General features: G+C 36.3%; 2 protein-coding genes across 3 annotated transcripts; one reads left to right on the top strand and one right to left on the bottom strand.

Annotated features, from left to right (window-relative positions):
• The first annotated feature begins 6,433 nt into the window (after positions 1-6,433).
• LOC131164510 (uncharacterized) lies at positions 6,434-13,612 on the top strand. Its single transcript, XM_058121770.1, has 3 exons — positions 6,434-7,918; positions 11,593-11,851; positions 12,930-13,612. Exons 1-3 carry the CDS (start codon positions 6,696-6,698, stop codon positions 13,107-13,109), a joined length of 1,662 nt encoding a protein of 553 aa, XP_057977753.1. The 5' UTR covers positions 6,434-6,695; the 3' UTR covers positions 13,110-13,612.
• A 1,983-nt stretch (positions 13,613-15,595) lies between these two features.
• LOC131164511 (large ribosomal subunit protein eL43) lies at positions 15,596-22,275 on the bottom strand. 2 transcript variants are annotated; one of them, XM_058121772.1, is made up of 5 exons: positions 22,092-22,275; positions 17,067-17,106; positions 16,102-16,190; positions 15,923-16,005; positions 15,596-15,827 (listed from the first exon to the last, which is right to left on the bottom strand). In XM_058121772.1, the coding sequence occupies exons 1-5, from the start codon at positions 22,092-22,094 to the stop codon at positions 15,764-15,766; spliced, it is 279 nt and encodes a 92-aa protein (XP_057977755.1). In that variant the 5' UTR covers positions 22,095-22,275; the 3' UTR covers positions 15,596-15,763. The 2 variants fall into 2 exon arrangements, with proteins under 2 accessions (XP_057977755.1, XP_057977754.1); XM_058121771.1 differs by lacking the exon at positions 22,092-22,275 and having other exon boundaries at positions 17,067-17,112.
• Between the last annotated feature and the right edge of the window lie 1,800 nt (positions 22,276-24,075).

A 24,075-nucleotide genomic window follows, 5' to 3' on the forward strand; every position in this document is an offset into this window, starting at 1 on the left:
AAACCATTACCAGAGTACTACATGTTTCCCAAAGTATACGTATCACTGTTCCCAAAAACACCCTCAACTAGCTAGGGTATACAAAATCATTCCCAAAATGTACTCACTCTCTGACAGGGCACCACTGAAGACCCTCTATTTGCGAGCCTGATCTGATCGCCTAACTGGATCACCTGAAAAAAAAAATGATTCAACACTGGGATGAGCCAACGCTCAGTAAGACGAAATATGCTATTACTAGTGTGTGGCAAGTGAGCTACTATATATCATGAAATTTGTTTTCATATAAACATGTATAACTGAATATGTAAATACGGTATAAATAATAAAATTCACCCCCCCACTTTTTCCATGTTGCTTAACATTACAGTATCGTAGTTTACTATTCAAAATACTTCTATTATGCATAAGTGTATTCCCTGTTTCTGTAAAACTGTAAATACGTAATAATAATAACTGAAAATGTTCCCTATGGATATCTGTATGTCATGACTTATCCCCTCATGACAGGGTTGTGCGGCCCGTAGGCTAAATTTACCCTGACTGGCCAACCAGGAATAAATTACTATACTCCATCAGTCAATCTGTCCACCTCAACCCATATCTAGATGGGGAGCCTATCCTCTTCAAGGGCCTAGGTGATCGACCTTACCACGTATTATCTAAATAGGTGGTTGCACTCATAAAGTAACATAATATCTGTAGCAACGGTACCGTGCTCTGTAACTGCATAGTCCAACAGGGTCTGATACCATATATTGTATTTCTATATACAACCATCTGATTTACCATGATTCTGAAATAATCGTAATAACCATGATGCTGCATAAACTGTACTGTAAATCTGAACACTGTATAATCATAACACTGTAATTGCATGACCAAAATACTGATATTCGTATAATCATGGTACTGAGATTCATAAAATCATGGTACTGAAATATTGTAAAATCAAGATACTAAAATATCGTAAAACATATCTTCGTACAATATTCTTATTCACAAGCCACATGATACTTTAATTCATAATTTTGGTAATTTAATAAACTGTATAACATTTTAAAAATACCTAACATAGCATATTTCCCTTACCTGACTACTGGAAAACCCCCTAAAATATTCTAGCCTAACCCTTGTAGGATTTCCTAATCAACACCCTGAAACTGAAAACTCACAGTACTAAACTTCAGTATTTTTACGTGTACATCATTTCTTATAACTGTCATAAGATCAAATTTGGCTTAAAAAGCCTTACCTCAACTTAGGGATAATTTCCAACTTCATTTCCCCAACGATCCGCTCCAGCAGACTTGTAGAGAATTTCGCCAGGAGCGTCGTGGTAGCCTCAAATCTTCGATCTAGTGACTGGAGGGGCCGAAATCGAAGAGAGAAGGGAGAGAGTGACGTAGAGAGAGAGATCAGAGAGAGAGGTGCGCTGAAAGTGAATAAAAATCGGATTTTTAGCTATTTATAGGGCTAGATTTGTCGACGAGACACGTTACTTCATCGACGAATCCTTCAGTAAATTCGTCGATGAAATCCTGTATTTGTCAACAAAATTCAAAGCAGCCCGAACCGTCTCTCGGTATTTTCTCGTCGACGAAACCCTGTGTTTGTCGACGAAATCCTTAAGACCTTCATTGACGAAATTCTGTGTTCGTCGACGAAGTCTAGAAATTTCCTAAAATTTTTATTATCTCCAAAGTGCGATGTCGTCGACGAACGCTCTGCATTCGTCGACGAAGTTCACAGCCTCCTTCTGTTCCTGTTTCCATTTTCTCTCCCTCTTTATTATTTAAATGCTATTATTCTTCGGGTCACTACATAACAACATTAATTGTTTATGTTGATGATATGATTATTACAGGAGATGACAAGGAGGAAATTGCCAAACTACAAGAGCAATTAGCCACTGAATTTGAGATGGAAAAATATAGAAGGGCTGAAATATTTTCTGGGAATAGAAGTTGCTAGATCAAAACGAGGTATATTTATTTCCCAACGAAAATATATCCTAGATCTATTATGTGAAGTTGGAATGTTGGAATGTAAGCCAGCAGACACTTTGATTATTCAAAACCATAAACTTGAAGAACACCCAAACCAAGTTCCAACGGACAAAGGCCAATACCAGAGATTGGTTGGCAAGCTTATCTATCTCTCACATACTTGCTCGGATATTGCCTATGCAGTAAGTGTAGCAAGTCAATTCATGCATTAGCCTTGTAAAGACCATATGAAAGCAATAATCCAGATCTTACGATACGTAAAATCATCTCTAGGAAAGGGACTGTTGTTCTTAAAAAATAACCATCTCAGGATCAGTGGCTATACAAATGCAGACTGGGCAGGAAATGATATAGATAGACGATCTACCTCAAAATACTTTACATTTGTTGGAGGAAATTCGGTCACTTGGAGAAGTAAGAAGCAAAGAGTGGTGGCACTATCAAGTGCCGAAGCAGAATTCCGTGGGATGTCAAAAGGGCTATGCAAACTTTTGTGGCTAAAAAGACTTATGTCTAAAATAAGTTTCGCCCCTACCTCTGAGATGGATCTTTTCTGTGATAAAAAATCCGCTATTGCTATTGCACATAATCCTATATAGCATGACCGAACCAAACACGTGGAGATTGATAGGCGCTTTATCAAGGAAAATTTAGAAGCTAAAATAATTTGATTTCCATTCGTGAAGTCCGAAGACCAACTGACAAACATTCTGACAATGGCAGTATCAAGTAAAGAATTCTACAACTCACTAGACAAATTGCACGTTGAAGATGCGTTCACTTGAGGGGGAGTGTTGCCGTGAGCTGTAAATTAGAGAGATTATAGATACAAATCCCTTCAATTATGGGTCAAAGAATCCCAATCATAATCTTAACCTTAAGTTTTATAAATTACTGAAAATAGAGAGTAAAATATCTCTATTTATACTTATAATATTTCTAAGGTAAAGATATTGAAAAATGGTTGTTTTAACACTACTCTTTAACTTTCATGATTCAAATTCAAAATGAAATTTATTTTTTTAGTGTTTAAGATAGGTAGTAAGCAATCTCTACACTATTTTTCCTATACATATAAATAATGAATTTTGATCTGAAAAAGAAAAAACACTCAAAAGCGAAATTTAGATTCTCAATTATTTTTATTCCTCTTAGAAATCTTGAGAACTTTCATTGAAACAATGCTCACTCGTTTGGAACAAGAAGCTTCTATGTTCTCTTGATTTTTTGTTATTTAGAATAGTGTGTTGTAATTGGTTGTGCATCCCTATTACTTGGTTGAGTATTGAAATTTATTTGTTGCAATATGATCTTTTAATTGCTTGAATTTGTTAAAGTTTTAAACTAGGGGTGAATGAAACTAAGGGTGAGCATTCAGTCGGTTCGGTTAATTAATCAAATTAATAGAAAAATTTTGGTTAAAAAATATTGTTGGGAATCCCAGCCGGGGAGTATATAGTCTAGAGGGGGGGTGAATAGACTCTTTTCACAGAATACGTATTTTTCTACAAAATAAAAACTCTTGGCAAGATACAAGAAATTATATCGCAATATAAATATAAATCATGCACAAGATATAAAATAAAGAGTGTAAGGGAGAGAAAGAACAACACCGGTATTTTTACGTGGTTCGGCACCAAGGCTATGTCCATGCCTTAGCACCAAGCCAAGGATTCCACAATCCACTAAAGATACTCCTTCACCAGCGGAGAAACCTTACAACTCGAGAACAAATCCCTACACTTAGGAACAAACCCCTACCGCACTCACCAAGAGCCTTCGCTTCGGTTCACAAAGAACCTTACAACAATGGTTTACAAAGAACCTTACAAGAGATTGGAAATACAATTTAATGCTCCTTAAATGAGCCAATATGAAACACAACCAAATCCTCACTCTATTCTCTCAAGGAATGAATCTTACAAGATAAGTGAGCAAGAGAGGATTGAGCACTTGTGAAGAATAACTAAAATGCAAAGTGCAAAGTGCTTAGGTTTTGGATAAAATGATATTTTTTACTAACAATGATCAAAGACCTTCAAAACCATGTTAATACAAGTATAATATCTTATATTTATAGCCCAAGAGCCTTAGGAGCCGTTAACTAGCCGTTGGGGGGAAGAAAAGATATTTTATTTGGCAAACTAGCTGTTTTCCGCCTGTTAGCGTCATTCTGCCCGTTGGATTCGTCAACGAATCCCCTGTGTTCGTCAACGAATCCCCTGTGTTCGTCAACGAGCTCCCTGAATCAGAAAAAGTCATTAAAATGAAAGTTGTGTAATTTTGTCTTAGCTTTCCAGGGACACCAAGATTGTCTCATTTGGACTTTTCTATCAAAATTTATGCCCAAAATACCAAAGGGTATTTAGGACTCAAGGTTGCACTACGGTAGTGACGATTGCTTTGTTTTTCCTTGTCAAAAAGCATTTTAATGACTTAAAACATTATTGGACAAATGTATATGAAATATATTGAGTCTAATGAAGATTAAAACTTATCCAAGTGAGTTTCTCCATAAACATAATATATCTTGTTTTATGAAAACATATTTGAAAACTTGTTTCGATATCTTATATGTTTAGTATGTCCTTTATTGAAAATATGCTTGACTTTTAGGACTTTAGGACGTAGAGCTAGTTTTGTAAAATCAGGACCAAGTTTTGAAAATGTTTATAACTCATATATTACTTAACACTTGTCTCATTTTGAAAACTTAATTGAGTATAGGATTATTTTGACAACCTCTTTGTTTTTACTTTGAAAATTATGAATTGTGAGTTTGTTACTTTTGTGCAGATCCTATATGCTCATGTGTCCTAGTATGCTTATGCAATGACTCAACTCTTACTCAGAAATCATGCAAGACACACACCGCAAGAGTTATAATGCGCACTCACTCACACAACCCTTATTACAATTAATTTATACACAATAAAAACTTCGGGATGTGCTTTGGTGCTTCTGAGTCAGTGTCCTTCCGATCTTTTCTATTTGATGTCTACTTGGTCCGATCTTTGCTTCTGATTTGGTACCTCTGTGAATTTGACACTTTGTACCTGTATTAGATAAGATTTGCAAGGATGAAAAATACTAGAAACAACAAATAGGTTAATATCATCAAAACATATAAACCAAGATAATGTAACTGACAGGGCTAACAAATATCCTTAACTGAACTGACAGAAATTTCATATTTAATCGAACTCAAAACTGACCAAACCGAATTTCAGTTCAATTTGTTAACTGATTTTAACCGATTTAATATATTAATATATATATAGATATATAATATATATAATTATTTATTATTCATTTATACTATTTGGTTAATTCGGTTACCCAAAAACTGAACTGAAAACCTAAAACTAAAATTAAAAAAAATGAAAACCGAACTAAACCAACCGAATTTACTTGGTTAATTTGGTTTTAGCCGAATTATACTCACCCCTATTTTAAACACCCAATTCCACCCCATCTTGGGTGCCATATCTAGGAACAAATTTGTTAGGACACCAAAACATGTTTTATTTGATGGAAGTAAGAAGCAAAAGTAGTGTTTTGTGGCTACTTAGCAATTTCAAAGAGACGATGGTAATTTCATAATCGTAGTCACTTGCTGCGCTAATTCTCAATTTTACCTCCTCTCTATAAATTTGTAATATTTTTGGACTTTGGGCAAAGTGCTTGTTGCTTGATCGAATGTTATAAATAATTGAAAATATGAGTTAAGCTCATTTGAGTTAGTTCATCAATTTGCTATTAAAACTTATTTTAGACGGACCAATTCAACTCATATCAAGCTCATATTTTTAATTGAGTCATTCTTAAATATCTAAAGTTTGATACTTTGATTCAACTCTCTTAAATATCTAAAGTTTGATACTTTGATTCAACTCACTCATTTACAACCATCAATTAAGTCAACTAATATTAAAACATTTAAGAATTGACTTAAACACTTTGTTGGCAAAGTCAATATTTTAAAGTTTATTTTTATTATAAGCTCAATAATTTATTTTTCTTTTTCTTTTTTTTTTAAAATCACCCAACCATTTCTACATATTTCAAATTTCTCACTCCACCTTTCCCTCTTCTCATGATTCTAAAAACATTACTCACAAATGTTTTAAATTCAAAATCTTTTTACATTTTTAACAAACATATGAACTTAGCACTTCAAAAATAAAATAAAATGAATCACAACTAGACATTTATAATTACTCATCAATCTTATCTCTGGTTGAATCAATTTGAAATTAAAATAAATAACAATAAAATGACTTTATGACCACTTTAATAATTATACAAATTGAATTATTTTGTCTTCTAAAGCCCGCAAGTTTTTCTAAATTAATTAATTTGAAACTTTTTTTATCTCTTTTTAAAAATAGAAAGAAAAGAAAATTAATATGTGGAAAAAGTAAGAGTGGCATTGTGTAAATCAAATTGAAAGGAGGGTGGTTTAACCTAAAACTTCTATTTCAAATGAAATCTCTCATGATATAATTAAGAGGAGGCCTCCCTCACCCCACCGCATATGGTTTCCGTCTGCAAAAACCAGACTTCGCACCGAAACCAGATTGAGAAACGGCAACACCAACGCAGACAGATCGAATTGTCGGATTAACACTCGGAGAGAGAGAGAGAGAGAGAGAGAGAGAGAGAAGACGCCATCGATGTATGTAAATGCATCAGAAGAAATCTGAAGTTCAGATCGGAAAGGAAAGCAGCAGTTGTATCTCTTCCGATTTCAACACACCCCCACCTCCGTTTCTTCCTCCAATCCACCAGAAACACCCTCAGATTCAGATTCAAACTCAAAATCACTCACCCCCACCAAACGTTACCCACTGTATCGCGAACCAACAACCCCTAATCGACCTCAAAATTCAACTTCCACCTCTTTCTTCGCTTCACTTCCCATCGTCATCATCAAACCCATCAACCCCATTAGCACCAAACCATCAAAATCGCAACCAATCCCACTTCCATGACGAACCCATCTCCAATAACCCTTCAACAGCGCAAACCCTTCTCTCAACACCTCACAAGAGACCAATAATGACCCAAACGCCTTCATCCCTTTCCCATTCCCCTACTCTGTCTTCTTCTCTCCAAAATTATCGCCACAACCCTTTGCATCCGGAATCCAAAGCTCCATCGCCCTCCTTTTCCTGTTTCTCGCCTTTGGTCTCAAGAACTGCGGCTCTGAAAGTGAAACTCCTCCGCGACATACGCCGTGCTCGTTTGCTTCGAGTCCGCTTACGCTTCTTGATCCTCCTTACTCTGCCTTCCCTTTACTTTTTCACTTCCAACCCCCATCGCTCTTTCCTACTCGATTTCTTATCGGTTCTCGCATTTTCCGCCGCTCTCGTGATCTCCCTTAATCTCGCCCTCCCTCGCCTTCCTTCAATTCGGTTATTTCTTGCTCGTTCGCTTCCGATTAAGGTTTCCTCATCCAAAACTGCTTCAAAAGAACCCCCTTCATCAGTTTTTTGGTCAATTGGGTCAAAATCCAAATCGGAGAAACGCCCAAATTCGGGGTCTTGGGTGCAGGTTTATACTAATGGGGATGTTTACGAGGGTGAATTCCACAAAGGGAAGTGCTCCGGAAGTGGGGTTTATTACTATCACATGAGTGGGAAGTACGAGGGTGACTGGGTTGATGAAAAGTACGATGGTTGTGGTGTCGAGACATGGGCGAAGGGAAGCCGATACCGTGGGCAATACAGGCAGGGCCTCAGGCATGGGTTTGGGGTGTACAGGTTCTACACTGGTGATGTCTATGCCGGGGAGTGGTCTAATGGGCAGAGTCATGGGTGTGGAGTTCACACTTGCGAGGATGGGAGCCGGTATGTGGGGGAGTTCAAGTGGGGGGTTAAACATGGCCTGGGCCATTACCATTTCAGGTAGACTTCAGATCTCTGTTCTTGGGTGTCTTACAAATTATCATATCCTTTAGTGGATAGTTATTCGATGCTATGTCTTCTGCTTTGCTTTTTGGCTTCCTCATCCAAATTGTTGCTATTGAGTTTAATTAGGCTATAGCACTACTTTTGCGTTCTTTGTGTAGTGCTTTTTTTGTGTTATAGTGTTGGGCTTTGTCATTGATTGATGAATTTGTTATTGTGATATTACTAGATCATTGTGTCATTGCAGTGTTTTCCATTTTTAAGAATTTTTGGGGTTCATAGGGATTTTTCTTTGGAGTAAATGTGGTAAAATTGTTTTAACGTGGTAGAAGTAGAAATCCAGCCAATGTGATAGAACGAATCCCTTAAATTAGTAGCTCACTCCATGCCATCATACCATAACCTCAATGGACCCCAGGAAGGATCCTGACATTCAATGTGCCTCTAAGCCGATTTCCGCTGTGGCCCACTCTTCCATTTATGGCAAATTTCCTTCCTACACACGGGCCACCTCTTTATCATGAGCACCTGACAGCCCATTTTCCATGTCGTAACATATTTTTTTTCCTACTCACATATCATCCATTTACCCTTGAATTTGAGACATGATGGATCCTTTGATATCAGCAGAATCCAACCAATTTTCAGAAGTTATAGGGCTGATGAAATGTGGTAGATTGAATTCCTCAAACTAGTGTTCCACACCTCCACTGGGTTTCCTGGGTTCTATACCTCAATGTATCCATGCCAGTATCTTAAAAAACCACCTTTATTGTATGGTTGCTTCACTTAATCCTATTGTATAGTTTCATTTTAGTTGCCTTCTTTTCTGAGTATTCTGCTGCCCTAGTGAAATTTCTTGATATGGTGTTTTCCATAGATCTAGGAAAATCCTTACAGGATGGCTAAACAATCATTTTTTGTTATTTTTGCACTTTCTTTAGTTTTTTTATTCAGCTTTATATAAGGTCATATCCTCTTTTAAAACATGGGGAATTATATCCTTTCTCCCTGCCTTAAGTGACGCTATATTTTGGCCTTCGCACTGTACTTGTGTCTCTTTCAACTCGAATCAAATTTTCTACATTAATAGAGCTCTCTCACTTCTTAATCTTTTTTTTACATGACCAAACATCTTATGGTTACTTCTTTCATGCTTTCTCTCATCTTTTTCTCTGTTGGCTGCACTGCCGTCTGCCTGCACCTCAAATAATTTTTTTCTTTTAGAAATGCATTTATTTATTTATCTTTTTTTCAATTTTTGTGGCAACTCTATATATTAGCTCTACTCTCGCTTTCTCTCTTGAACATGTTGTTTCTTGCAATTGCTTAATATTATTTACCATAAAACACAGATGACCTTAAAGCCATCTTATCAAATCTTTCCTTTAGCTTGATTAGTTTCCTTTGGCTATCTTTATGTCACCTCAAAAGAGTCAAAGGTTTACTTTGGTTCTTGGTCACTACAAATGTACTTCAATATACCACTTATAAAGATCAAATTGCATATGAATAATTTCTTAATGCTCTAACCGAAATATAGTCTAGCTTAACACTATCAAGGGCACCTTTCAGCCATCATGTTATATTCTTTTGGACTTTCCATGTGACAGTGTTGTCTTATATCAGCATTTTTTTAAGTGTTGGCGCGCCACTGAATTTGCTTATTGCGATTCATGTTGCTTTTAAACACCTTGCATCTAAAGTTTCACGGCTGGCTGCAGGACTTCACTAATTAATGTTCTCGTGATATAATTCCTGCATTTCATTTTCTAAACTGTTCAGGTGATGCTTCTTGAAGGCAGAAAAACCATGTAGCTTACCAAAATCAACACATTTTATACAGTGAACTGAACCTATTTTTCATATGATTTTGCTGCCCTTTATTCTCTTCATCATGGATTTTCAGCTTATAGGCTAATTGGCTTGCAATTGTAAGAACAATTTTCTTTTACTGGTGGATATCTGGTACTTCAGTTATATTTTGAGCACTTTGTATCTTCATCTATGGAACCTAAATAAATGTTGTTAATGTGATTTATTCAGTACCAAACACATATAGGTAAGTTTAGGCAGATTTTCTGGATAAAAAAAAAATTGCCTGTATATTTTAAAATTTTGGGTAAATTTCAAAGAAACCCTGAGTTTTCTCAAAGACAGTGTACTCCCTGAAATTCTGACAACTACCAAAGAACCCCTGAATTTCTGACAACTACTAAAGAACCTCCTGAGATTAGAATTTTCTTGACAAAAATCCTCCACTTAATTTTTTCATTGTGCAAATCAGTTTAGAGGGTCTTTTGGCAGTTGTCAGAAACTCAAGGGAAGCGGTACCCTGTTCAGAAAACTCGTGAGGTGTTTTGGGATTCTGCCCTTCAAAATTTTAAGAGTTAAAATTTGAATAGCTGACTTGTATGAGCCAGTGTCACAATTAGCTGTTAAACATGTAATCTTATCAGCATTGTGTTGTTGACCTCTACAAAAAGTCACTCAGGTGATGCTGAAAAAACATGGTGAAGATTTGAGCATCCATGGCAACCAGAAGGATTCTTCTAGTAGGAGATTCTGGTGAATTGATGGGCTCCCCGGCCTCCATGCATTCATTATGTTCCTTGATTAGCAAATTATTAGTTTCACTCACTGTCACTGATCTCTAAATCTGTTTTTATATGAATTTAGTAAACTCGTAAGTATGCTTTACTTGTGATACCAGGGTTGAGCAACTAGATCAAAGAAAACTTGGGTTTGTTTATTATCGATAAGTCTACTGCCTCTCCTCAGCTTAAAAAATAAGAAATTTAAAAAAATTTGCCTACTGCCTCTCTGTGACATTGTTAAGTGATGAGATTTAATCTTGGATAACTGTTTAGACTTTAGAAGATAGGGATTTAGGGATGTAGCGTGAAGTTTTGACCATTACATTATTGTATGGACTATTTATATTACATTTTGTGGATTATAGCGTACACATGCTTACCAACCCTCCTCTCATCTTTGCATTATGTTATTATCTGTATATAATGGAATGACAGAGCACCAAGCCCTTGGCTCTAGGAATAGCTACAACTCAACTTTATATATTTTTTTTAATTAATTTTTTTAAAAAAAATAATTAAAATTGAGCAAGTCTTTTTTATATCCTTGCTTCTCTCCTTTGATTTGGTGGGACTCCTTAATTAAAATTTCTAAAAGACCAAGAGATAATTATAGGGAGTCAACCCTTGTCAATCAAAGGCCTGGGGGTAAACTGAAGAAATTTTTATTCAAAACTCTTGGTATGATATATTTTCCAACTTCATCCATTCCTAAATTTCTCGAGTTTTGTATTATATGTTTGCCCTATTCACTTTGAACACCAAATTGTTGCCAGTATTTCATAATCCCTGAATACCTATTTTTAGATGTTTTTTTTTACCTCAGCAGAAAGGCATGTTTCCATCTTGATTGATTGCTTTTAGTACTGTGATCATTTGATTTTTTTCAACTGAAAATATAATCTAGTAATCCATAATAATTTAATGTGCAAATTTATTCCAAGGTTATTGATTATGACAATAGACATCGTTAATGATAATTTCTGCAATTATATTATATGGGTCATAGGTGCATATTTTTGTCTTTTAGATGTTTTTTTAGGAGGGTTCTGAATTGGGTACTACGTGATTGTGTAGAAACGGGGACACATATGCTGGGGAATATTTTGCAGACAAAATGCATGGGTTTGGAGTTTATCGATTTGGGAATGGGCATCGATACGAGGGAGCCTGGCATGAGGGAAGAAGGCAGGGGCTTGGTATGTACACTTTCAGAAATGGAGAGGCTCAATCTGGTCATTGGGAGAATGGAGTTCTCAATGTTCCAAGCACACAAAACACACAGCCTGGGTCCGCTTTTGCTGTTAACCACTCCAAAGTTCTTAACACAGTCCAGGTAAACAAATTTTCTTATCTTTTTAATGAAGGATCCTATGCAAAACTTACGCATGAAATAAAGAAAAAAATAAATAAATAAATTATGCATGGGTATGCAAGACTTATGCATGAAGCCAAAAAAAATAATAATAATTAATTAAATTATATAAATAGTAAATATTGTTACCTTGCTAATTTACTATGGGATTTTTAAGATATATTTTTTTTTATTCTAAGAGGATACATAATGACTCAGCCGCTTTTTGAAGACACTGACCTGTCTTTAAGTTTTGACAAAAAAGATGCCAACATCTCCTAATATTTTAAAAATTCTAAGGTCCTTCCCTAAGATTTCAAAAATTCTTGACCTTGCTTCAGGTTTGCCAAAAAGACAAACTATTTGAGGGGTATAATTGTCCCAAAATCAAATGTCAGTGGAGGTTTGAAATTTTTGAAACATCATGAAAGGTCTGTAGGATTTTTGAAACTTTAGGGTAGATTCTTGTCGTTTTGTCAAACCTCAGGAGAGGCTGGAGTCTTTTGCCCTTTTCTCCCTCATAGTTTTACTTGACTAGGACTGTTTTAGGTTGACTTCTGCCTCTGAGGACAGTGACCCAGTTGCGTGGCATTTTATACTAGTAAAGGGCTGAAGGCGTATGCTTTAGTTGGTTATACATCCACAATGCCAAATACACTTTCTGGTGCTTTTGTTTTCTTTGAAACATCAATAGGACATGAGTTTGCCAAAAGGCAGAAATGTTGAGGGATGTTGAGGGTTCAGTTGTGGCTTGTGAAGAGCGACGGAGCCTGTTACTCTTACTTCAGTTTAATGTCAATGACTTGAAGGGCATACTGTATGCCACCTTTTTTTTCTGAAAATACATCGTAACTTTTGTGAAGTGGATAGAGTTCGATCCTCTTGCAAGCACTTTTTTTCCCTTAAGCTTTTCACCATTTTTGACCTTTTTCTTTTAAAAGCGCTTTTTCAAGCATTGCATAACCCTCAGAAACGTGTTGCAGTTACTACACCGCAAACTTTATTATTAAAGGCAAATCCGAGTTGTGTTTTCTTACAAACAGTGGTGTCTTGTAACCAGGAAGCACGCCGATCTGCAGAGAAAGCATATGATGTGGGTAGGGTGGATGAAAGGGTGAACAAAGCAGTAGCTGCAGCCAACAGAGCAGCCAATGCAGCCCGAGTTGCAGCTGTGAAGGCGGTTCAAAAGCAAATGCATCACAATAATAATAATGACGATGCACCAGTTTCTATTGTCTGATTCCCAAGGGTAAACTCAGCATCAGCATTATGCCTTGCTATGAATTAACTACCAGAGTTTTAATTTTGTCTATAAGAGAACCATATAGTGTGGAATGCTGCAAAATTTCTTTTGCCATTCCATTTAAAAATTCTCTCTCCTCTCCTTTGGGTTGCCTTTTCTGCCTTTATTTGCCAAGAGAAGATGCAATTCTGAGGTACCTGCTTGGAACCACTGTCAGTTGGGAAATGGCTGATTGAGGAGCAGATGGGTTCCTCTCTTTCATTACTATGGGATTAATGATGTGTACATAGGATAAGAGCTTTTTGAGTGAAACTGCACCCTTGGTGCTTTAATGTAGATGATCTTAGGAGTTTGCTTTTCTTTTTATTGTAATTGTAATCATTTGTAATTGTATGTTTTGGTTTCCTCTATGAAAATGCCCAGCTAGCTTTGATGTATACCCTTGTCACCTTGTGAACAAAAATAATGAAACAAAAGCATGGAGAGATTTTGGATTTAAATTTTTGTGAATTTGGATAAAATATTATATAAAAATTATATTATATGTTGTGTAAATTCAGATAAATTTAAATTTAAAACTCGAAATTCACCCTGAGTTTTTTGTATGACACTCCAGATTCCACCTGAATTTTTGAAAATCAGAAAACCCCTTCGCACTTAATTTTATAGATGAAAAGTACTTTTTGTTGTCAATCGTGTTAAGTTTATGTGAAAAAAAAAAAAAAATGAATTTTTCTTCTTTCATTCAATTGTGATATGATAAATTAAGGAATTGATATTTATTTAATAAACTAGATTAGGAAAATTAATTTGTGAAGTGTAATATTTTGAAAATCAAATTGTTTTGAGTTAATTAGTTCAACTGGTCCTACTTGTTTGGATCAAGAACTTGACATAAACATGAAACATAATTATATTATTATTTAAAAAAAAATTAAATATATGAGAAGAAAAATAAATTAATAATACTAATAAATAAAAAAATAAAATGTTGTTTAGGATTTGTAAATTGTAGTAATTTACCAAACACAATATTTCAAAAGAATGCATATTAGAAATTTAAAGTTTGTATTTCATAAATTAAAATTATGAAATTAATTCAGTCCTTCGATGTCTAAAATGTAAATAATAAATGAATAACAAAAGTAACTCAAATTTGTATTAACTTATTCACCTTGACTAGTGCCGCTCTGTTCAAATCATCTACATTGCTAATTTTTTCTTTTTTAATTTTATTACAAATATTATGTTATGAAATATTATGAACTATTTTTCATTTGTTTATGACGAGTTTAAGCTTTGTTTAGTTCTTGTATAACTTTTTTAAAGGACCTTTTAAACAAGAACCGATGAAAGGGAGCTAATTGAGATTGTTGTAAAAATGTTTTTAACTCTTGTATGAAAAGGAGCTATTGGGAAAATTAATGGGTAGAAGATAACTTTTAACTTTCAAAAACTTCAAATTTATAACTTTTTAAAATTGGCTTTTTAAAAGTTGAAAAAACTATTTACCTTATATTGAATCTTTTACATTTAAAAAGAATTTCGTGTAAAAAAGGGGCCAAGTTCAACTTTAATCGTTTAATTTGTATTTTACATATAACAAACATTAAGCAATTTATTAGTAATACTCAATATTATTCATATATTGTTTTTTAAAAAAAATTAATAATATAATTATATTATCATATGATGATAATTGATCGACTGATTTTCTCAACTTAATTTACTAAATTAATATTGTTCTCATTCACAATTAAATATTAGAACAAAAAATGTCATTTATTATGATAAAATTCAAAATTTCACATATATAACACAATTGACTAAGAAAACATTTACTATGAAAAAAATAAAATTCTAACTTTTTTTTTTTTGTTAAATTTTGAAAAACTCAAAAGTAGTGAAAATGCCATACAAAGACACGTGTGGCTAAAAATTACACTAATTTTTTTGTGGGTAAAAACAATTTGAAGAAACTATTTCAACGTTTGAAAATCTTAAAATCCAGACTGCAATTCTGATTTGTTTTCCTTGATTTCCATGGGGCAGAAACAAGAGAGGCACAAAATGACTTCCCAAGAAAAATTCAAGACCAATAGGTTATAAAAAACGAAACAGAAGTTGAGGAAAACACAAAGCACATATACTAAATCAAGGGGCTGTAAAAATCGCCCCAAAAGTAATGGAGATCACATTCCACTTTCAAGAATAGCCATTTCACAGTGAAAGAAAGCCCTAACATTAAAAGGGCATCCCGGCCATAAGACTCCCACTTTGTGAGGGTACAAAGAGGGTTGTAAACTTCTAATAGCATTTGCAGCCTTGTCTATACTTATAGAGAAGCTGTTAACTTCGACTCTTAACTCGTGAACAACCAATTACAAAAGAGCAATCTTACATTTGATTGAAAAAAGCCCTAGGATTAATTCTTGGAGGAAAAAAAAAACCAGTTACAAACACCACATAATTGCAAATGATCATGTCAAATTTAAGCCTGACAATTCCAATTTTCATTACCAAAATGGAACAGCAACAGCAAACATCCATAAAATAAATAAAAGGTCATGATCTTAGTAGTCTTCTATCCAAGAAACTCATCATCTCTAAAAGTTAAAACCAAAAAAACAGTACATAAGGCTAATGCCAGCTCAACTCTCTGTTTGCTCCCTCAGCCTCCGAATAGTGCTCCTAACTGTCACCGCACTGGCAGTGCTGTTTACAATGACAAAACCAATAATTAGTAACTTATTAGTAACAAAGCTGAAGGTGAAAGTACGGGAGTTTCAAATGGTGCAAAGTAATATTACTTCAGAGTGTAGGCACCCCCAGCTTTGACTTTGCCACAATCTTTGCAGCCCCAAATGCCCACAGCCTTCCTCTTCACAGCATACTGCGACAGTGAATTGAATTGGATGAGACCAGAGATGGGCAGGGTGGTTCAGTTAGCTGAGATAGAAAAATTAATACCAACAAAAAATGACATTACCTTTCCACAAAATTCACAGAAGTATTTGCTATGCTGACTAACCTCCATCTTCTTAATCTGCTTCCGCAGACTTGCCCCATAACGGGTACCTGAAATAAGTGGTAAAATTAAGAAAACAGAATTCTTTGGGCAGGTGACAATTGGAACTTGAGAGAACAAAAAACATCATACAGAGCATATATGGTTCCATTCTCAATCCTAAAAAACTCATTAGCATGCATGCACAATTTTAGTATTTACCAAGGCAAAAATTGCTAAACAATGCAAAATAACATCAGTCTACAGACTTTTAGCTTGCGCATAATTCAGAAATCTTCAAAAAGAACACATAATACAAGCACATTTGGAAATGAATTTTCTTCCAATTTTGGTAGAACATATCTGCAAAACAGTTCTCATTTTTACTTGTTCGAGGACATGATTTGAAATTGGGCAGATTTGTCAGCAGAAAAGAGTTGCTTCCAACTGTTCTCAAAATCAATCATGCAACACTAACCCCTGATAATCTGAAACAAAATGGAAACACATGATCACCTGTGATCACCAGTGACCGTTTGATCATAATAAAATATCCTAAGTTTATAATCGTCTCTCCTAAAAATAGTATTTCAAGTTTCTTAACACTACCCAACATAACCAAATCACAGAAAGTCAGCAGGCAGCACAAGCACCCAGATTATCGATCTAGGCGGGTAAAAGACAGAATACAAATGCCATAATCTTGTTCTGAACCTTTTCTAGTTGATACCAAACTATCGATAATCTCACAAGATTAAATCCTCAACTTTGTCTGAGTTCTTGACTTTTTTGCATCCTCAAACAAATGGCAGATAAGTACTTGCTAAATCAGATAGTTCTGATCATTGATGCAATAGTTCTGATTAACTTCAGCAATGGATGCAATGGTTCTGATTTTACACATTCTGACACAATATTCAACCTTAATTACAAAGTTTGGAATTTACCATATTTGCCAACAATACCGGCCTTCTTTGTTCGCTTGGTCTGCATCAAAGAGAAAACATCAATAAAATAACTTACATCCAAATAATTAAAATTTATAATTTTAGCATAACCTAAATCAAAAACTGCCCAAATCGTTCATGCAGTCATGCAGAATTGTTAATTAAAAAACAAACCATTTTTTAAAACAAAACAAGGAGAGCATAATTCCAAACATCAAAAGAATAAGATGCACCAGGACAAAGCCTCTGATATACAGACACATAAATGTGTTGCACAACCAATCACAATAGGGATTTTTACAACCATGTCCTTACTGCAGTGGATTAAAGGAGTAAATAACCACCAAGGCTTTTAATTCCTATACCCCATCCCAGATGCAGATAAAAGGATAAAGGAAATGCAAGTTAAAACTTCAGAGGCTTCACAATATTTTTAGTATTGTTGTTTGCTTCTTAAGCAGCAGTTATTATTTTCATAATTTAAAGTTACTTTCACGGATTGTTTGTAGGGTAATTTTTACAAGTCCTCGGTGTGTCTGATTGTGAAGTCACCTGCTGTTTTTAAGTCAAGTAATTCATTGACTTTGGTTGTTCCATGCTTCCAAAGCAAGTTGACTCCATAATAAAAAGTGCACTTTATGTAATCCAACTCTCTTTGACCTTTCTTTTTCTTGTTGGTAAGATCTAGCAACCTCAAACACATCCCAATGCAGATGATCTTGGACTTTATCACCTATAGCATTTGAATACAGCCTCTTGAGCCAAACCCTGCAGCATATTCACCCGGCCACTAACAGCATTGAAATTAACTTTTTCATTATTGATCGTTTAACAAAGGGGCTCCTTCCAAATCTTCCATCAGGATCTGTGAAACATTAGAGGCATTATCCCATGATGAATTACAGTCAAATGGAGCATGAATCTTTAACTTGATATCTTACAACCAAAATTGCTTTTGTACCCAAGTAGCCCACTATCTTCATTGGATTCATTCTCCCCAACTTTTCATCTGGCTTGCTTCACTGTCTTTATTCATGATTAAATGCAAAGTTATCTACTAAATAAAATTCAAAAGTAAAACTAAACTATTGAGCAGGATAGGACCTAGAAAAGCGATCCTTAGTCTGCACATATAGAGCTGTCTCGTCAATGCAAGACTAACCTTCAAGCCAGGCTTCAGATGCCTATGCATTAAAAAAATAAAATAAAATCCAGGGCTACCTCTTTGTGCACTGCACTCTTCAGCTGAAGGGACAAAGTTCCTCAATTTCAAGCAAGGACGCTAAGATGCCTCACTCCCTCCCTCCCCCTCCTAGGATCGCAAAATCACCTCAAATCTGATCAGAGTGCTGCTATTCTCCCTCTACATTCTAGATGTTGCGGATTGTTAGATCATCACTTTACCTAAAAGCTTAAGCTGCTAGGTTGTGTGTAATTTTTTAACAAACTAATGGGCAAGACGGCTAGAAACCGAGGACCACCCAAAAACCAAGGCTCTGCTACCATGTTAGATTAACACCTCTACCTAACAGCTTAAGCTTTTAGGTAAGCGGTGATCTAACACAGATCTTCCATGAAAATATGAAGGGAGGGAAGAAGAGCAAGAGATGTTGGTTGAAGCAGTGGGTTTGCACAGAAATGGTTTACCATGAATTCTGGTTCAAATGGAAAGATCTGATTCAGAAGAAGCAAAGATGAAGAGGAAGATATATCATGACGAATTTTCTGTTTTGAAATTTATGAATTCTTGTTCAGTTAAGCCAAAGACAAAAACCAGAAGTTTTTTTGGAGGAAAGGAAAAAAGAAACAATTCTGGTAGTATTTCCATTTCTTAGTTCAGTTTAAGAATAAAATAAAAGAAAAACAAAATTCAGATTTTCGGTTTCATTCTTTTTAATTTCTGCATTTACACTTCAGCATGAAGCTTAAATTAAAAAAAATCATGAAATTCACATTAAGAAAATTTGTCACTTCAATATCTAGCTCCAGCCCATCCTATCTTATGTTGCACCAAGTATGACATGGTTAAGATTTCAATCATCCTGCCCATACTATGCTGGCAGGTCAGGGTCATATCTGTTCCCATTCGATCCTATTCAATCCAGGTCCACTGCCACACAAGAGAGACCACAAAAGGCCCTAATCTTCTGATTGCCAGAAGATTCCTAAATCCCTAGCATCTTTCTGTCCATAATCTCCAGCTATTCATCCTTCTTTTACAATCATAAAATATAGATCATTAAATGCACAACTTGCAAAAGTTCAAACCACCAAAACCCTTCAGATAGACCATCCCTAACCAGTCCCCATCTATTCCCTAGGATGACTGCCACATTTAATAAAATCCACGCACTTAATAAAAATCCAAGCAGCAAAAACTTCCATTTCAACTAAATTTTCGATTGAGAAGTCCGTGTATTTAAAATCACAGAAAATCCCTTATGATGAGGCAAAAATGATAATGATTAGGAGAAAAAAGTGGGGGGGAGGGGAGGATCTGTTAAAGTCATTCAAATGTAGAGGACATTTGAAGACATTCTTCTGCAAGAACAATGTCAGATACCAATTGTTTGTTTTAAAAATGTCCAATAAACACCTTCAAATAAAAGCAAACACACCACATAACTTCACATATGCCCCAGCAAGAAGGAACATAGAAAATAAAATCAAATTGCTAGATGTTGGTTCATAGAAATTATAGCTATTTCATAATTCAAGTCTTATCAGCAAGATGGCACTAAAAAAGCATATAACACAAAGTAATGACAATCTTATCTCATTGAGTGATGTGTACAATTATCAATATATAGAGATCTATATGATCAACATAGCCAATTGCCTAACCACTTAGACTGTGAATGTAGCTAAGTTCACTCAAATAACATAACATTCGTGTGGACAAGGGCAAAGAAAATTGATATACATGGCACAATAATATGGATATTTAACGCCAACCTGTTGCAATTAAAGAAAGTAAAAGAAAGTGATATATTACCCATGGACGCCAGGGTTCTAATCTTGAATCGATGTATGCCACACATAAAGGTCATCCTTTCCTTTCTTTGTAGTAAGGGCAAGCTCCATTTCTAACAACAGAGGGTGTGTGTTTGTGCATGCACAAGGAGAAGAAGAAGAGGAGAAAAAATTGTCACATATACTGCATCCCCCTCTTCTCATAAGTTATATTTATATCTCCCTCTTCCATCAAATTCTCTTCCTTACATTACAAAGAAAAATTTTGAAACAGCAACTTCAAGTCCTTCATGGCAACAATTACATATACTCATGGCTTGGTTTCAGTGTTACTTCCTGTTTATGGGGGAAGATCCAGCTATGTCACTGACGCAAGCACTAGCATGCATTACTGCTATCACCTTTATCAATTGGCCCCACATCCCAAAAAACATAATTAAATTTCAAGACTTAAACGTAGTAGTAAGAAAATGCTTTCAAATTTTCAGTCAAGATGACAGGGTAGGGAGAAAAATTCAGTTTTTGGTGGAGAAGAGTGCAATGGCAGAAATGCTCTTTGGGTTTGTGCCTTTGTGGCTTCAAGCAACAATACTTCTGGGGCTAGATTTGAACAGCACAATTTGAGATTTAAAGGAAGAGTAAGAGAAGGAGATAAAATGACAATAGACCAAGTAGTAGTAGTATCAGTAGGAGAAGCTAGATCAGAGGTTGCATTAATGACTGTAGTAGTTGGAAGGGAACAAACCCCTCCTTTAGACTCTTCCATTTTGTGTTTAATTTTCCCCAAAAAATAGGCAGATGGAAGTTGGCATACACCATAATGGTCAAATGATTTGTATTTTCACATGAGAATGTGAAGCTGAAGGCTGAAGCTCAACTCAAGCTTGGCCTTGAGGATTGAAATTAATGGATTGATACAAAGACAATTAGCAGGTGAGGGAGTAAGAAGGGATAGGTGATAAGACTGTGAGAGAATTAATAAAATATTATTAATAATGTTAATGGGGGTAAATGGAAGAGTCTGAAAATGTTAAAAGATGATACCATCACAATCTTAAATTAAAAATGATTGAAAGATTAGTAGTAAATGAGCTCAACCTCAAAATAAAATGTCAAGGAAGGTGAATGGAGTTTCTGAAATGATAAGGGATATTTCTGTCTTTTTTGTTAAAACTTGGGAGAAGTGGGTGCATTTTGCATTTTTTTTCCCTCCAAATTATTTAAGTAGGAACCCAATACATAATTGAAGATTGAAGCTGCAGCAACCAAAAAAGGAAGAAAAAAAAAATTTAATTTACCTAGGACTTATAAATCAAATAAAGTTCCAAACAGTGAGTCAACCATCCTACACCCTTAACGCCCCAGCTGTAACTTCTTTCATTCTGCGCATTTCGCATTTGCTACATTGGGTGGGTGAACCATCAACAAGGCATTGATGACATAGTTATTATTGATGGGTTTCTACTTTCAAAAGAAAATACGACTACACCAATTTATTAGAAATATAGATATATAACTGCAGCAATAGAAGTTGTACATTGTGGATCTATCACACATCCCTTGTCATCATCTTCCTACAATTCTAAACTTTGTTGATGTATCCTACATGACTTCACACGCAACATGACCCTCAGTTTTATTGGAGAGAGAACAAAGGAAAGACAAAACTGAAATCTCCCATTCCTCGTCCCTAGAAATCCAGTAAAACAAAAATCTGCACTCAGCTAAGTAGAGTTCTTCATTTTTCCTAAGGAAAAAAAAAATTTTGGACACCATAAAACCTAAGATTACAAATTTTCAAGTTCTGTCAATAACCATAAGAAATCTAAACACTATTCAAGATTATGAAAAAGCCTTAAACAAAGAAGACTTTATTCCCACCAGGAAACTCACCCAGAAACACCTTTTTTTTTATATCAGATAGGAACAGAGCCTTAATATACCCATAACCTTAATCAGAGACATTAAAGCATCAAAGCGAGTAAAAACTAAATTAATTCGTCAAAGAAAAGCATTCGGAGCACAGAATTCACAGAGAGAGAGAGAGAGTACCATGTTGGCAAGCTTGAAGGTACTCTTGACTGTCGAGTTGCGCGGCTGTTGATCAGAGGCTAGCAAGGGAAACCCTAGAACTCGATTTCAGGGTTTTAAAGCTGGAAATGGCTGAACGGGTCGAGTTTAGAACCGGTTTGAATCCGAATACAAAATGGGTTATTAGGCCCGTCTAATTTCAAGTTGGGCCAACATTTTACGGGCCTGATTGTTATCATCTCTAGCGGGTGTTTTTTTTTTTTTTTTCCCTTCTCAAAACTCCATATTTTTTCTTGTGTGGATGCACGCGAGCTCTGTTGAGTTTGCAGGTGTGGAGTCGCCGACAGCCGCACCAGCCCAACCTTTATCTTTGACATTGAAGAACGGTGGCCACCAACCTCTGCAGATTTTGTTGAAATCTGCAGCCACCTTCTTTGATTTTACTCCCCCCTTCTGTATATATATGTATACGTGAGAGGTGTGGCTATGTGTGTGGGTTGCAGTAAGCTGTGTGTGTGCAGCAGTGAGTTGTGTAAGTGTCTGAGTGTGGTGCGTGGAGAGTTGTGTATGCAGTGTTGCAGTGAGCTGTGAGGGGTGTATGTGTTGTGCGTGAAGTGAGAGTGTGTGCAGAGAGTTGCAGTAAGAGAGAGAGACAGTGAGAGTTGAGCAGTGGCTCCTCCTTGTAATATTTTTCCTAATATAGTGCAGTGGTGTGTGCTCGCGTGGACGTAGGTCAGATTCGACCGAACCACGTAAATCTGGTGTTCTAGTGTGGATGTGCTTTATTTTTCTTCATGTGTAATTGTTGCTCCAAGTTTATTTCCCAACAATTAGTATCAGAGCTTGGTTGGAGTAGAATCTCCACATCAGAGAAAAATTTCTAAATTTTAAGCCTCTGTCCAGTAGCTCAAAATTTAATTTTGAGGCCCCCATAGAACTCCTCTCACCGAGACGAAGCCAACAACTCTAACCAGAGCTCGAATGGAGCTCAGACGACGCCACACGCGCCACGCCAGAAAAAGACGCCTCCGCACGCGCCGTTACGTGCCAATGTCTGCTCGTCACGTGCCACACGCGCGCCCACACGTCCTCCTTGACCGAACAGACTCAACCCGACCCAGACTCCACCTGACCCGACCCGGATAAGCTCTTAGACCGGATCAACCTGAATCATTCTAGACCCGGGAGCCACGTCAGCGTTGCTGAGTCAGTGCACGTCAACGAGGAGCCGCACTCAATCAGCGCCCAGCCATCCGCCATGTCAGCACCACGTGGCGCCAAGTAAGCGGCTAGTCAGCAGCCGCGTCAGCCAGCGTTCGCCCACGTCAGCATCGCGCTAGCCGCACAATCAGCGGCCACGTCAGCAGGGGCTCGGAGACACGTCAGCTGTCCGTACCATCCACGTCAGCAGGTGGGACCCAAGACACGTCAGCAGTGGGCCCCACAGGACGTGGGCCGTGCCACGTCAACAGATGGCACAGTTAACGGCGTCATCCATTAGAGAATATTTCGTCCGTGAGAGGAATATTCTGTTAAAGTTTACTAGAGTTAACCAGGTTTGACCGGGCTTTTTGAAGCCATTTCAGATCCATTTTTCGAGCGACTTAAGCCATTTTTAGGATTTTTGGCTGTTCTGAATCCAACCATGCTATCTGTTTGAGTTAATTCCGTCTCTAGATGATGTCGAATAAAAAATGCTCTTGGATCGAGATGTTTGACGGCACAAACTTTAGTTTCTGGAAAATGCAAATTGAGAACTATTTGTTTGGTAAGGAGTTTGCACTTACCACTGATGGAGAAGTCAGAATCCGTGAAGGAGAGCAAGTGGGAGTTGCTTGATCAAAAAGCCCTCGAAGCCATCAAAATGACATATTCGAAATCTGTGGCGTTCAATATCAAGCACATAACATCCACCAAGTCTCTGATAGATGCACTCTCTAATATATACGAGCAACCTTCAGCCGCAAATAAGGTACATCTCATGAAAAGACTATCTACAATGAGC

The sequence above is a fragment of the Malania oleifera genome, chromosome 9 (assembly GCF_029873635.1).
Source record: "Malania oleifera isolate guangnan ecotype guangnan chromosome 9, ASM2987363v1, whole genome shotgun sequence".
Lineage (NCBI taxonomy): Eukaryota > Viridiplantae > Streptophyta > Magnoliopsida > Santalales > Ximeniaceae > Malania > Malania oleifera.

Bases quoted from the DNA above. Each gene is read 5' to 3' on its own strand.
- LOC131164510 (XM_058121770.1), top strand. From the start codon at position 6,696: ATGCATCAGAAGAAATCTGAAGTTCAGATCGGAAAGGAAAGCAGCAGT. The intron at 7,919-11,592 runs GTAGACTTCAGA...GTGATTGTGTAG, and splicing joins CTGGGCCATTACCATTTCAG to AAACGGGGACACATATGCTG. The intron at 11,852-12,929 runs GTAAACAAATTT...TCTTGTAACCAG, and splicing joins AAGTTCTTAACACAGTCCAG to GAAGCACGCCGATCTGCAGA.
- LOC131164511 (XM_058121771.1), bottom strand. From the start codon at position 17,112: ATGCAGACCAAGCGAACAAAGAAGGCCGGTATTGTTGGCAAATATG. The intron at 16,191-17,066 runs GTAAATTCCAAA...CACTTATTTCAG, and splicing joins CGGTATTGTTGGCAAATATG to GTACCCGTTATGGGGCAAGT. The intron at 16,006-16,101 runs GTAATGTCATTT...TCACTGTCGCAG, and splicing joins TCTGTGAATTTTGTGGAAAG to TATGCTGTGAAGAGGAAGGC.